General features: G+C 43.6%; 1 protein-coding gene across 1 annotated transcript in view; it reads right to left on the bottom strand.

Annotated features, from left to right (window-relative positions):
• Nucleotides 1-362: 362 nt before the first annotated feature.
• LOC311146780 (rho-associated protein kinase 1-like) overlaps nt 363-12,238 on the bottom strand; it is an 80,041-nt gene continuing 68,165 nt past the window's right edge. The window contains exons 19-33 of the mRNA XM_084183360.1: nt 12,024-12,184; nt 11,549-11,733; nt 10,662-10,731; nt 10,465-10,568; nt 10,105-10,270; nt 9,816-9,909; nt 9,573-9,661; nt 9,208-9,399; nt 8,734-8,890; nt 5,080-5,150; nt 4,836-4,924; nt 4,544-4,622; nt 3,417-3,678; nt 2,915-3,122; nt 363-1,943 (exon numbers count right to left, since the gene is read on the bottom strand). Coding sequence (XP_084039486.1) covers nt 1,940-1,943; nt 2,915-3,122; nt 3,417-3,678; nt 4,544-4,622; nt 4,836-4,924; nt 5,080-5,150; nt 8,734-8,890; nt 9,208-9,399; nt 9,573-9,661; nt 9,816-9,909; nt 10,105-10,270; nt 10,465-10,568; nt 10,662-10,731; nt 11,549-11,733; nt 12,024-12,184 — 1,931 coding nt within the window. The 3' untranslated portion in view covers nt 363-1,939. The remainder of the gene's footprint in view (nt 1,944-2,914; nt 3,123-3,416; nt 3,679-4,543; nt 4,623-4,835; nt 4,925-5,079; nt 5,151-8,733; nt 8,891-9,207; nt 9,400-9,572; nt 9,662-9,815; nt 9,910-10,104; nt 10,271-10,464; nt 10,569-10,661; nt 10,732-11,548; nt 11,734-12,023; nt 12,185-12,238) is intronic.

The following is a 12,238-nucleotide window of genomic DNA, read 5'->3' as shown; positions in this document are numbered from 1 at the left end:
AAGACTGTGATATTTGGTTGTCTCACCTAGCTATCTTATGATGAAAGCACTAAGTCGCTCTGGATAAGAGCATCTACTAAATGACCAAACTGTAAAAGCAGCACATCAGTGGTTCAAAATCTTCTTTACCTTGTGCTTTGTCATTTTCTTCCTGCCAATCAACAATGATGCTCATCCGTCACACACCTCTTCTCTTTTCCCAGTTCTGTGATTGTTGAATTACTAGCTACAATCACAGCCCTGTGATTGGTAAATAACTTTGTTAGCCACAAGTCTATATGCAGTTGCTCAGAATAAAGAACTGTATATCAAAATCACTCTCATAGCCTACATACATAACAAAAGAGAAGTCTGTAGATTATAGATAAAGATATGTTTATTGACACATATCCATCAGTGCGGCCTCCAATGCAATTAAACATGCGATTCATCCAAGACAAAATAGAGTAGGTCATAGTTCCAGTGCTTTCTCCCCCTCTTTTTACTGAACAAAAATGTAAAAAACATTTTGAATTAGCGGTATTCATGATCCTTATTTGTTTTCAAATTATGTACACAGTGGGATTTGCGCGATTGGGACGTTAACATAATTTATGAATATAATTATAACTACATTTTTAACAAGCCTTCGTCAAGGTACACCATCCAGAAACTGTTGTGAGATAAGATACTGGACTCTGGGAACTTTGTGTTGACACATTACACTATTGCAATGAGTCTATAAAGAGGTATTCGATATACTCAAACCAGAAAGGGAACGTTCTGATAAAACCACAATGTAGCAGATAAAAAATAAAATAATGGAAGAGTTTAGATTTGTCTTGTTTTTGGAGATAAACACAAACAGATATGGCAATAAAATCGTTATCCAAACGTTAAGGCACTAGGTGGGCCAAATGCTACACCTGGTTAAGTCTTCTACAAATAATTTACAATTCAAACAGTGCAGTTTTACATTTGTTAACTTAATGTTTTCCTTTTGAACCATTTATCTATGAGTCAAGGTAAGGCAATACATAAAAAAAATACAATATTACAGAAAACAATGTACCCAATGAAAAAACACAGAACGAAAAAGAAAATACTTTTTAGGTCTCCTATCCGCCATTAAAATGGAATTTCCTTATGACTTGGAGCAATTACAATAATTAATAAAAAATACAAATAACAATGCATAGATTTAAATTATCTTGCACGCTCCTCACTCAATACTCAAAAACATCTAATACTGAGTTCCCAATACATACTCTGTCCCAACTGACCCCTGATATAGTTGGAGTGCAGAGTAATAAGGGATTGAAGCAAAGGCCACCAGAGTCCATCAGTCAAAGGCATTAAAGTCAATTTAGATGGAAACATAGTTACTGATAGAGTATCTGTTTTCTCAGATGGGAAGAAAAAACAACCACATTTCCGTATCCCCAAGATGTACCCATTCACCACAGAGTTAAGCCAATCCCTGTACTACAGTACCTCCATGTTGACCATGTTTACATGCAAGTCCCAGCAAAACCTCCAGTCATTTATTCAACCATAATCCCTTCCCATTCCTGATATGGAAGATGTACTACCCAAAGCATGCCATGAGCCTCTCGCTCTTTCTTTCCATCTCCCATTCAGGTCCCAAGTCCCACGTTTTGGAACGATGACCCACGCCATCTTCTGGAAGAAACAAAGAGTTGCAAGTATGTGGTGCCTGGATGAGGGAGTCTTAGTTGAGGTTCCAGGGTGAGGGTGAGGATAGGAGAAGAGGGGGTGAGGGGAATAGCAGGCCCTTTCAATGTCCCTGATGCCTTATGTCAGATAACTGTCCCAATTTCCAGCGCTGGTCAGATTGCTTTAATTGACTTTGATATCAAATAAGGACTCTCCTTTTTTGTGAGGGGGGAGGGGGAAAGACAAAATACAAAGTCCCAATAGAATCCAATGGTTCAGATGGTTAGCTGGAAGAAAGAAGAGAAAACAGGTGTCCAGTAAAAGAGTGTAAGACATTTGACACTTGGTTAGTACCCCCGATAGATGTTAATATTTTACATAGAAAAACAGGTTTAAAGACATAGTAACTGCATCTCCATTATTTACATTTAAGTTATGTCTTTCATGGTCTCTGGCGTCATACTTGGTAGAGGGAAATGCAACAACCAATACATGGGACACCTGCTTCAGGAAAGGTTGCATAGAGGCCTAATAGTTAGTCAACGAAACCAACCAACACTTTAGTGTCAAATTAGATAGAAAGAGTTCCCCAAGTCAAACGAGAAAGAACCACAAAGGACAGTTCCGCTGCTGTTAGATACACCATCAACACAGTCAGTTAATAATAAATAATCAAGCCAAAACAGTAAGGAGATAAGTGTAAAAAGTTAAGACTTCTTCTGTAAATTTGGTGTGGAGGAGTTGTTGTTGTCAATGTCAACAAGTGCTGGATGTTGTGTCTGCTGCTTGGAGGCTGGAGGATGTGGTAGCATAATGAGACTGCGACCTGCTACAGTTGCACAGGGCAGGAGAAGACAAATAGCAAGTCACGTGGCTGACCGGACTGGACGACAACAGCCACAGACAGTCCACCAGCAGCGGCAGGGATGAAAATAGGACTTCTGGACTGGAGCACACCCTCTCTTAACTCCCCAGAATAGAAGCCTAGAATTCCTCAATGTTCTGTATTGCCCAAATCAAGCCTCAAGCTATAGAAAACGAGTGCTGCTAAATCAATACCAGAAGTTAGAAAAGGGCTGCCCTGTGGGACCATCAGAGGTTTTGTCCAAAATGACACCCTATTACCTATATAGTGCACTACCTTTGACCAAAAGTAGTGCACTATATGGAGAAAAAGATGCTCTGGACAAAAGTAGTGCACTACAGTATATAAGGAATAGGGTGCCATTTCAGGCCCAGAGAGTGTATGTAAGGTTACCTTGGCTTGCCTGTGATGCTTTTGGGATTCTTGCGGAAGGACTGGTTGGCTGCGGGGCGGGTGGACAGGGTGCGGGGCGACGCCCTCAGGAAGGAGGAGGGCGGTGTTTTGGGGATCTTCTTGCCCAGGTGGCCGATCCATTTCTTCTGCTCGTCTTGGGTCAGGGCCAGCAGGAGCATGTCCCGGGCAGAGGTCACGTCGTAGTTCACTGTTAGAGTAGAGGAAACAAAAGCAGGCAGAACACTGAGAACACAAACTCAGGAAGTCTCGATGTCCCTAAGGAGGTTCATCTCCCCTTTAACCCACCCCTTAATGAAAGCCAAATCAAGTTATATTATTGAATTGTGTGTTCTTTCATTTAACCTGCTTTTCTTTCTCTCCTTTATTTTGGTGCCGAAACCCAGCATCGAGCAGTTTGTCTCGTCATTTTTTAAGTATATTTTTTCACCCTTTCACCATTGATTTAGGTTTTGTCAGTCTAACCTAACCTCTATGACTGTACCTTTGCAGGGGGCAATGACGTCCTCCTTCTTGTGGAGGTGGTCCTGGTGGCACTTGACGTGGCAGCGGCGGCACTCCAGGGCAGATGGGGGCTTGAAGACGTTCCACAGGGGCTTGGCGCAGGCCTCGCAGTTTGTGGGGAAGTGGTAAAGCGTGGGGATGAACTCATGACCTTTGTGGGGCAGACAGTTGGTCTTGTCCCCCTGCGAGACAGTCTCCATGTCCGCTTCCTTCCTGCACTCCCCCTCATTGGCATACAGGATCTAAAAGGGGGAGACAAGAGAGAGTAAGAGTCTCTTCAAAACATTTCTGGGTTTTTATAAAAGGGATAGTTTGAAGCGGTGCTTTTAGTGTTGTATACTACTGAAACAGAAAATCTAAATGAAAAGTATAATAGCTAATTGAAAGTCTCTCTGTGGGGAAAACATGAGTCTACTTAATAACTAATTGTGAATGTACACTGGAGTCCACTCAAGACAGGTGTCAAAATCTAAAATGGGATTGTAATCATCTGTTTGAGCAGGCAGGTCACCCGATACAAATCAGTATTCGACGTCCATCCATGTCTGAGGACGTCAGGAGATTATGTGGAAACCGGCCACTAGGGGGCAACAGTGAGTGATACCTTCAAGTAGGTTTTGGTTTAGCTTGGATGTTGTGGACAGGGATGGTGGATGGGCGTAAGCATCTGCCTATGGTTCCAAAGGTTGCATGTTTGAATCCAGCGATAGAAAGTTGTTTTTCATATTTGTGTTTTTAGCCTATCCCAAACCTTAACCCTTACCTTAACCATTCTGAGTTAATGCCTAACCTCAAGAATTCAGCGTTAATGCCTAAACTTAACCTTGGAACGATACAGAGAAGTAACCAAACACTTCGAAATTTGACGTTTGAGAAACATGGATGAACGTCTAATTCTGACATGAGACTGTGAGAACTTGTTTGTTTGAGAATGGGCAAGTAAGGTGACTGTAGAACTAAAAATACTGAGCTGGTTAACCTGACCGATGGGGTCATTCTAACGCGACCGCGTTGCCATGAACCACCAGTACAGACGGCTACCGTGCTTTCTGACGTAAGACAATGGGTCAGAAGGTTGATTGGTCAGGTCAGAAGGTTCCTTCCTACCTGGAATATCCTGGGGATCTCCTCTGTCTCTGCTCGGTACACATCACCCTGGGTGACTGGACGCACGTGGAACAGTTTGCTGCACACAACAACAAGCAATGCGTGATTATTGGGTATCAGAATACACCGTCTCACACACTGTTACATGAGCTCTTACAACCCAAGCAATCATTTTCACATAAAACAAACTCATCTAAGACGGTGATATTTTGTCAGCGTTAAAACAAATGGCAAGTGTAAAGAAAATGTAATGAAAAAATGAAATCCAAATCTACAAAACAAGGGTACCTACTCGATATCTAGTACCATGGAGGGGTTGGACTGTTCTTTGTCCTGTTCATCGTTGTAGAACAGAATCTTCTTGCTGCTCACCACCACATACTAAGGAAAAACAGAATCAATAAATAATGTTAGGAATAATCATGTTGGCCCAAAGGAGTAGGCACTAGGCAGCACCATCAGCACAACCTGTATTGTGCAATTGAATATGAATCAGTAATGTCAGTAAATTGATGAAAATCTTCCAGGTGACATACCTGCTTCTTCCAGCCGTATCGTTTGATATTCGGTTTATTAGGAATGGACAGCCACCCTTCCAGTCTGGATTCTACACAGACGCAAGATGGACACAAATGAAAACCAAACCTGTGGGTAACACTGTCCCCCAAAACACCATGCAGTGATTCAATTCAAACTCCGCTGGGGGAAGAACAAAAAAGTAATGTGACAAGGCCGGGCCATAATAACTATTTCTATAACTATAACTAATAAGTCATTTCAAGTTCAACTAACTGAGCATGTCTCTATGCCTAGGTTACACTTCAAAAGAACTGTAGTATACAGTAGTATGTGACGGACAGGAGTTAAAATATCCCATGCTGTTACTTCAAGCTCAGTAGTTTTAGATCCCATGCATAAGGGAGCATGAATTAAAAGGGATATATAGAACAGTATAAATGTCTTTACTAAAGCATGTCATATCCACGTTATTTTTCCAGCAAGTTAGATATCATGGGGTAGCTTCAACTCCATCGTGGAGTAGATAGGTGTGTTGTAAAATAATTTTCTATTCAGTCAATGGCTGACCAAGCATGGCCGTTCTAGCCATAGAATTCTAATTGATTAGTGATTATAATTCTATGGTTCTGTCCATCCAACATGGGGGCTTCTGATGCCTCAGTCTACCGTCACATAGCAGAGAACTGAGAGCCTGTATATCGTTGGGAATATCTTTCCATTATGTTAACGTTTTACTGACTCAACACAAAGAGCATGCTTTGGCACAACAACACAGGCTACAAAAGAACAGTGCATTTATCAAAAGCTCCACTACCAGTGTGTGAGAGTTCCTTGGTTCTGAAAAGGCATCGCTTCTGTTCTGAGGTGAACATGCCAACAAAACAAAACTTAAAAACGGAGTGTTTGTTTAAAGCACAAGGGACAGGAGATCAAAAGGGGGTGTGGTTCATGGTTTCCAGACACGTTTTGAAAGGTGCTCAGAGTGATTGGTTAAACCACACAGTGTTGCTGTCTAGTGTTACAGTATCTAACCTCTGATGTAGTCACTATACTTTAGGAGTCACTCAGATTTTATGATAGCTTGACCTGCCACAAAATACATTTACAGCTGACAACATTGAAACTGATTACCTACAGAATACTAATTTATATGGTACAGTTAGAATTTGTACTGAAATGTTAAATTAAGTTCTATATTGTAATTGGTTAATTACAAATGGCTTATGTGAATTATGATTCACCGTTAGTAAATGAAAATGGCCCCAGCCTGGCACAACTTGCTTAAAAAAAGCCAACTTGCTTAAAATACCCAAAAAGGGGCTACGACTGCTCCTTCTGTCACTCAGAATGGCCTTTCAAAAGTGTTGGTGAGAGCATACAAGAGGGATGGATACCTTTCTCACCCCAAAAACTAAAAAACTAAAAAATACAAGCGAGACGAAAAGACACACAGTAGCACAGCCTAGGCCAGGCACAATGGGGCTCCAACTCCGAGTTACTCACAGAAGGAAAAGAACAGAAGATACAAAGATAGGGAGGAGAGCAAGGAGAACCAACTGGACATGGGGGAATAAGAGATGAGAGAGGACTTTAACCACAGGCACATTCAGGCATTCAACGTACAGCAAATATTGTTGGCATGTCTCCAAAGAAAAACTGTCATTTTCAAATGGACTGTTCAAGTTTGACACTTGAACCAGGTGGGTTAGGAAAGATGAGAATCAGCATTCTTCTATACAGTGCATTCGGAAAGTATTCAGACCCCTTGACCTTTTCCACATTTTGTTACGTTACAGCCTTATTCTAAAAAAAAGTATTATCAATCTACACACAATACCCCATAATGACAAAGCGAAAACAGGTAAATACTTTTTTGCACATTATAAAAAATTAAAAACAGAAATACCTTATTTACATAAGTATTCAGACCCTTTGCTATGAGACAAAATTGAGCTCAGGTACTTCCTGTTTCCAATGATCATCCTTGAGATGTTTCTACATCTTGATTGGAGTTCACCTGTGGTAAATTACATTGATTGAATATGATTTGGAAAGGCACACACCTGTCTATATAAAGGTCCCACAGTTGACAGTGCATGTCAGAGCAAAAACCAAACGATGAGGTCGAAATAATTGTCCGTAGAGCTCCGAGACAGGATTGTGTCGAGGCACAGATATGGGGAAGGGTACCAAAAAATGTCTGCAGCATTGAAGGTCCCCAAGAGCACAGTGGCCTCCATCATTCTTAAATGGAAGAAGTTTGAAACCACCAAGAGCTGGCCGCCCTGCCAAACTGAGCAATCGGGGGAGAAGGGCCTTGGTCAGGGAGGTGACCAAGAACCCGATGGTCACTCTGACAGAGCTCCGGAGTGCCTCTGTGGAGATGGGAGAACCTTCCAGAAGGACAACCATCTCTGCAGCACTCCACCAATTAGGCCTTTATGGTAGAGTGACCAGACGGAAGCCACTCCTCAGTAAAAAGGCACATGACAGCCCACTTGGAGTTTGCCAAAAGGCACCTAAAGGACTCTCAGACCATGAGAAACAAGATTCACTGGTCTGATGAAACCAAGATTGAACTCTTTGGCCTGAATGCCAAGCGTCCGTCTGGAGGAAACCTTGCACCATCCCTACTGTGAAGCATGGTGGTGGCAGCATCATGCTGTGGGGATGTTTTTCAGCGGCAGGGACAGGGAGACTAGTCAGGATCGAGGGAAAGATGAACGGAGTAAAGTACAGAGAGATCCTTGATGAAAACCTGCTCCAGAGCGCTCAGGACCTCAGACCGGGCGAAGGTTCACCTACCAACAGGACAACGACCCTAAGCACACAGCCAAGAGAACGCAGGAGTGGCTTCGGGACATGTCTCTGAATGTCCTTGAGTGGCCCAGCCAGAGCCCAGACTTGAACCCGATCTAACATCTCTGGAGAGACCTGAAAATAGCTGTGCAGCGACGCTCTCCATCCAACCTGACAGAACTTGAGAGGATCTGCAAAGAAGAATGGGAGAAACTACCCAAATACAGGTTGGTCAAGCTTGTAGCGTCATATCCTAGACAACTCGAGGCTGTAATCGCTGCCAAAGGTGCTTCAACAAAGTATTGAGTAAAGGGTCTGAATATGTATGTATATGTAATATTTCCATTTTTTATTTGTAATACATTTGCTAAAATGTCTAAAAATCTGTTTTTGCTTTGCCATTATGTGGTATTGTGTGTAGATTGATGAGGGGGGAAAAAACAATTTAATCAATTCTACAACAAGGCTGTAACGTAACAAAATGTGGAAAAGGCTAAGGGGTCTGAAAACATTCTGAATGCACTGTAGGTACTTCACTGCTTCAGAACAATACTGTCATAACTCAACCAGTCATGGAATGGTTTAATAACTTGGAATGGCTAGGATTGATTAGATTTAAATCATGCCAGGGTTATTGTTGGACCATTAAAGCAAGCCTGATGGACCAAACATCTAGCTCAGTGATCCAAAATCCTGCTCCTGGAGAGCTGTAGTACTGTAGATTTTTGTCCCAGCTTAGCATCATCACACCTTCAACACTATTAGCTAAATAATGTGTGCTGTGGCTCGTCACGAGCAGGATTTATGATGTTTGGCCTAGCCGGTCCTTTGACACAGCTGCCCTCGGTTAGTTGACCCCGCGATGACCTTACCGGCGATGTTGCTGTCCGTCTCGTCCATCTGCAGGCTGGAGTTGTCCATGCGCAGCTGCAGGTCGTTGAGCTTCTCCCTCAGCTGCTCGATGTCACTCTCCTTGCTGTCCAGCTGCATCTGCAGCTCATTGCGGTACGTGCACTCCTCAGACAGTTGCTGTTGTAGAAGAGGAGAGGCAAACAGTGAATATGCAGTTAATTTAGGGAAGATCAGAAGCACTGCACCTTCGAGGAGGAATGTAGTACTGCCTTTCACTATTGACTTTAGCTCTGTTCTAAATTAGGAATGTATTTGACTAAATCTTCCTAACTGCCCTATTGTGGACATTCTGTTTTACCTAAAAGAAAGGTTGTTTTTGTTCTATTTTAAAGCATACTATTAATTAAAAGGTTCACATGATCATTGTCAGATGATTTTGAGACCAATGTGACCCTACTGTCAAATTGACTGCCAATGTATAATGTGTTACTGACCGCCTGCATCTCACTGAGCTCCTTCTGGTACTTAATGGCCATGAGGTTGAACTTGTCCTTCTCCTGTTTGAGCTCCAGCTGCAGCTTGCGGTTCTCCTTCTCCTTCTTCCTCAGGTCGGTGGTGCTTCCCTTCTTCTTGGTGTCCAGCTTCATATCCTTCCTGTTCATGATCTCTGCCAGCTTGTTCACCGCCTGGAAAGACAAGGTTGAGGGTTGGGATCAAATAGGGCAACCGGTTGAGGTAAGGTTGAGGTTTAACAAATTGGGGCAACTGGTTGAGGTGTTTGGATGTAAATACGGAGCGCATAACTATTGATGTAGCGTTCTGTAATGTAAATTGTCATGGAAGGTTGAAGTGTCTTTACCTGAGTCTTGAGCGTGCGCTCTGTGCTGAGAACCTTCTCGTAGTTGGTCTTGATTGTGTTTGCAATCTCCTCTTTCTGGGAGGCATACTCTGCAGGAGAGAAGGGTACAGCCTGAGGAAACCAGACAGTCTTACAGGGATCTAACTGACCTATAAGGGACATATAAGGGCCTATGTAGACCTTACCCATAGACCTAGAATATAATAATTAGACCAAGTTATGAAAATGCCGTCTTGATGCTACCTTCCTCCTGAGTGCGAAGCTTGTGGTCCAGCTCGGCCTTCTCCTTGCTGAGGTTCTCCACATCTTTGGTCAGGGTTTTGTTGGAATCCTCAAGCTGGGGAGAGATGCATTCAGAGGTTTAAATGTAGACGTTCTACAGCTGCCTGAGACGCACAAAAACAATCTAAGCTGTTGTTTTCTCTGTGCCCCCATTCCTGGATAGATGCATTTTCCCTGACTTTGAATAATTTTCCATTACATTCATTTTCAATGCAGGAGAGTAGTGTGTATTGAGGCACGCTGTACTGACCCGTGCGATGGTGGCATCCTTCTCGATGCCCTCCTGCTTGTGTCTCGCCGTGGCCTTCTTGTTCTCCTGGCTCAGCTCAAAGTACTGCTCCTCTTGGAGCGCCCTGGCCAGCTGCTCCGACTCCGCCTTGGTCACCGTCAGATCCAGCTGGGCCAACATGGAGTCCCTGGTGGAAGGGAGGGAGGACGGACACACACGGTTTAAAATGGAATCCTAATCACTCCGTGTGGAGATTTGAAAGTAGGGTGGTCGAGAAAAGATGCACCCCATATTTTAAGTACAACGTATGATTACAATACAGATTCTTGCTCTATTGACAAATGCCTGATTTATAATGGTTTCCATTTTGTGATTTGTTACCTTTCGCTGTGCAGCTCCTGCACCTTCTTATGAGATTCATGGACCTGCCGGTTCCTCTCCTCGATATCCTCTTTCAGTTCCTTCACCTGAGTTTTATAAAGCGTCTGGGGGGTAGAGACAGGAGATATGGCAATCAAGTTAGCCACTGAGCCGGGTTATAGGAGAGTGGGGTAGTGGGGTAGGTGGGTCCTACTCACTGAGAAATACTGTTCGGCCTCAAGCTGGTCCTGAAGTTCCCTCATCTGTCCCTCGTTGCCCCTGTACTGCCTGGAAGACAGACACACAAGTCACATGATTAACATATTGCATATTATTACAGAAACATTTCAAAACAACCAATCAGTGTTGAAAGGGAAATTCAGACTGATAAAATCTAACTTTTCAGCCACAAAATGTTAGTGTATAGATTATGAACCTAATGACACTATACTATCCAGTATGTTCCAGGTCTGTAATTAGCTGGGAAATAACACCACCACCACTCCTTGCAGAGCTCCGTAGGCGGAAACCTACAGACCGCAGCCGGATTAACAGTCCAGTCAGTCTGGTCTGGTGGGAGGAGCTGGACTGCAGGCTAATCCTTAATCCTGCGGTGTAAACATTGTCGGAGGGCAGCTTTGCCACAGTTACCCCCTAAGCTGGAATAAGAGCCTTTTTACTAGAATAACAACCAATTGTAGGGCCATTTAATGTTGACTCCCAAAGCAGTATTAGCTTGCTGCAGGAAGGAAAAATTTAAAACTAAAGACTATTACAGAATATTAGACTTTCAGAATAGAGTTTAGCTAATGAAGACCAATAAGTGTGGCTGGAAGGTATTGCACTCATTTGGAAGAGAGGTAACATGCATTGAGACGATGCTCAATGTGGGCCTGTTGAGGATCGAGCTAGAAGTCACCCACAGATCTAGGATCAGATCACCCAACCCCCCATCCCAACCATAATAACCATTAGTGAAAAGACATGACCCTTGTATAAGTGACTAGTGGTAAACTCTACCTACTCCATTATTTGTGGTGCATAGTTCCAAGTCAAACTGTGGTGGGCTGTGACAATATGTGACTAGTTTGGTGGGTATTCTCACTTGGTGAGCTGTGCGAGCTGGAACTCGAGCGAGCGTTTGCACTCTAGTGCCGTGTTGATCTCCTGCTTCAGCTGCTTCTCCGAGCCCTTCAGCCGGTCAGCCTCCTGCGAGCGGCTCTTCAGCTCGTTCTGGGCCAGCACCCTCTTACTGGACTCCTGCTCCAGCTGCATCCGCAGACCTTTCACCTGAGAGGAAAGGGGGAGGGAACCACAGGTGTTAGGACACAAGAGAAACAGTATGTCCTAACTACACAGAGGTTATACCAGGAGATTTCGACTTGGGTAAAATCGCCAGCGTTCACTTAGGGGGCCTGAATCCTAACTACTGTGAAATGTACCATTAGTAACAATTCATGATTTACGTCTGATAAGTCTGATAGAGATGGTTGTATGAGAGATGCAAAGTTGAAGGTTTTAAGCATGTGATTGTGGGCATCCACCCCAGACAGTACAAGTTAACATCAGGTGGTGTTCACCTCGTCCTCCAGCCTCTCCTTCTGCTTCATCAGCTGCTCCATCTTCTGCACCGACTGCTTGAGGTCAAACTCCAGCATGGAGCACTGCTTCTCCACCTCCACCACCCTGCTCTCCGCTCGCATCCTCGCCCCGCTCTCCTCCGACACCTTCTGCTGCACCGCTGAAGGGAGAGAGGGAAGGAAGGAGATGTGTCACTCAGTTGCAACTATCCATC

This window comes from Coregonus lavaretus (assembly GCF_964263955.1).
Source record: "Coregonus lavaretus genome assembly, chromosome: 19".
In the NCBI taxonomy this organism is placed as follows: domain Eukaryota; kingdom Metazoa; phylum Chordata; class Actinopteri; order Salmoniformes; family Salmonidae; genus Coregonus; species Coregonus lavaretus.
This window is presented reverse-complemented; position numbering and strand designations above follow the sequence as displayed.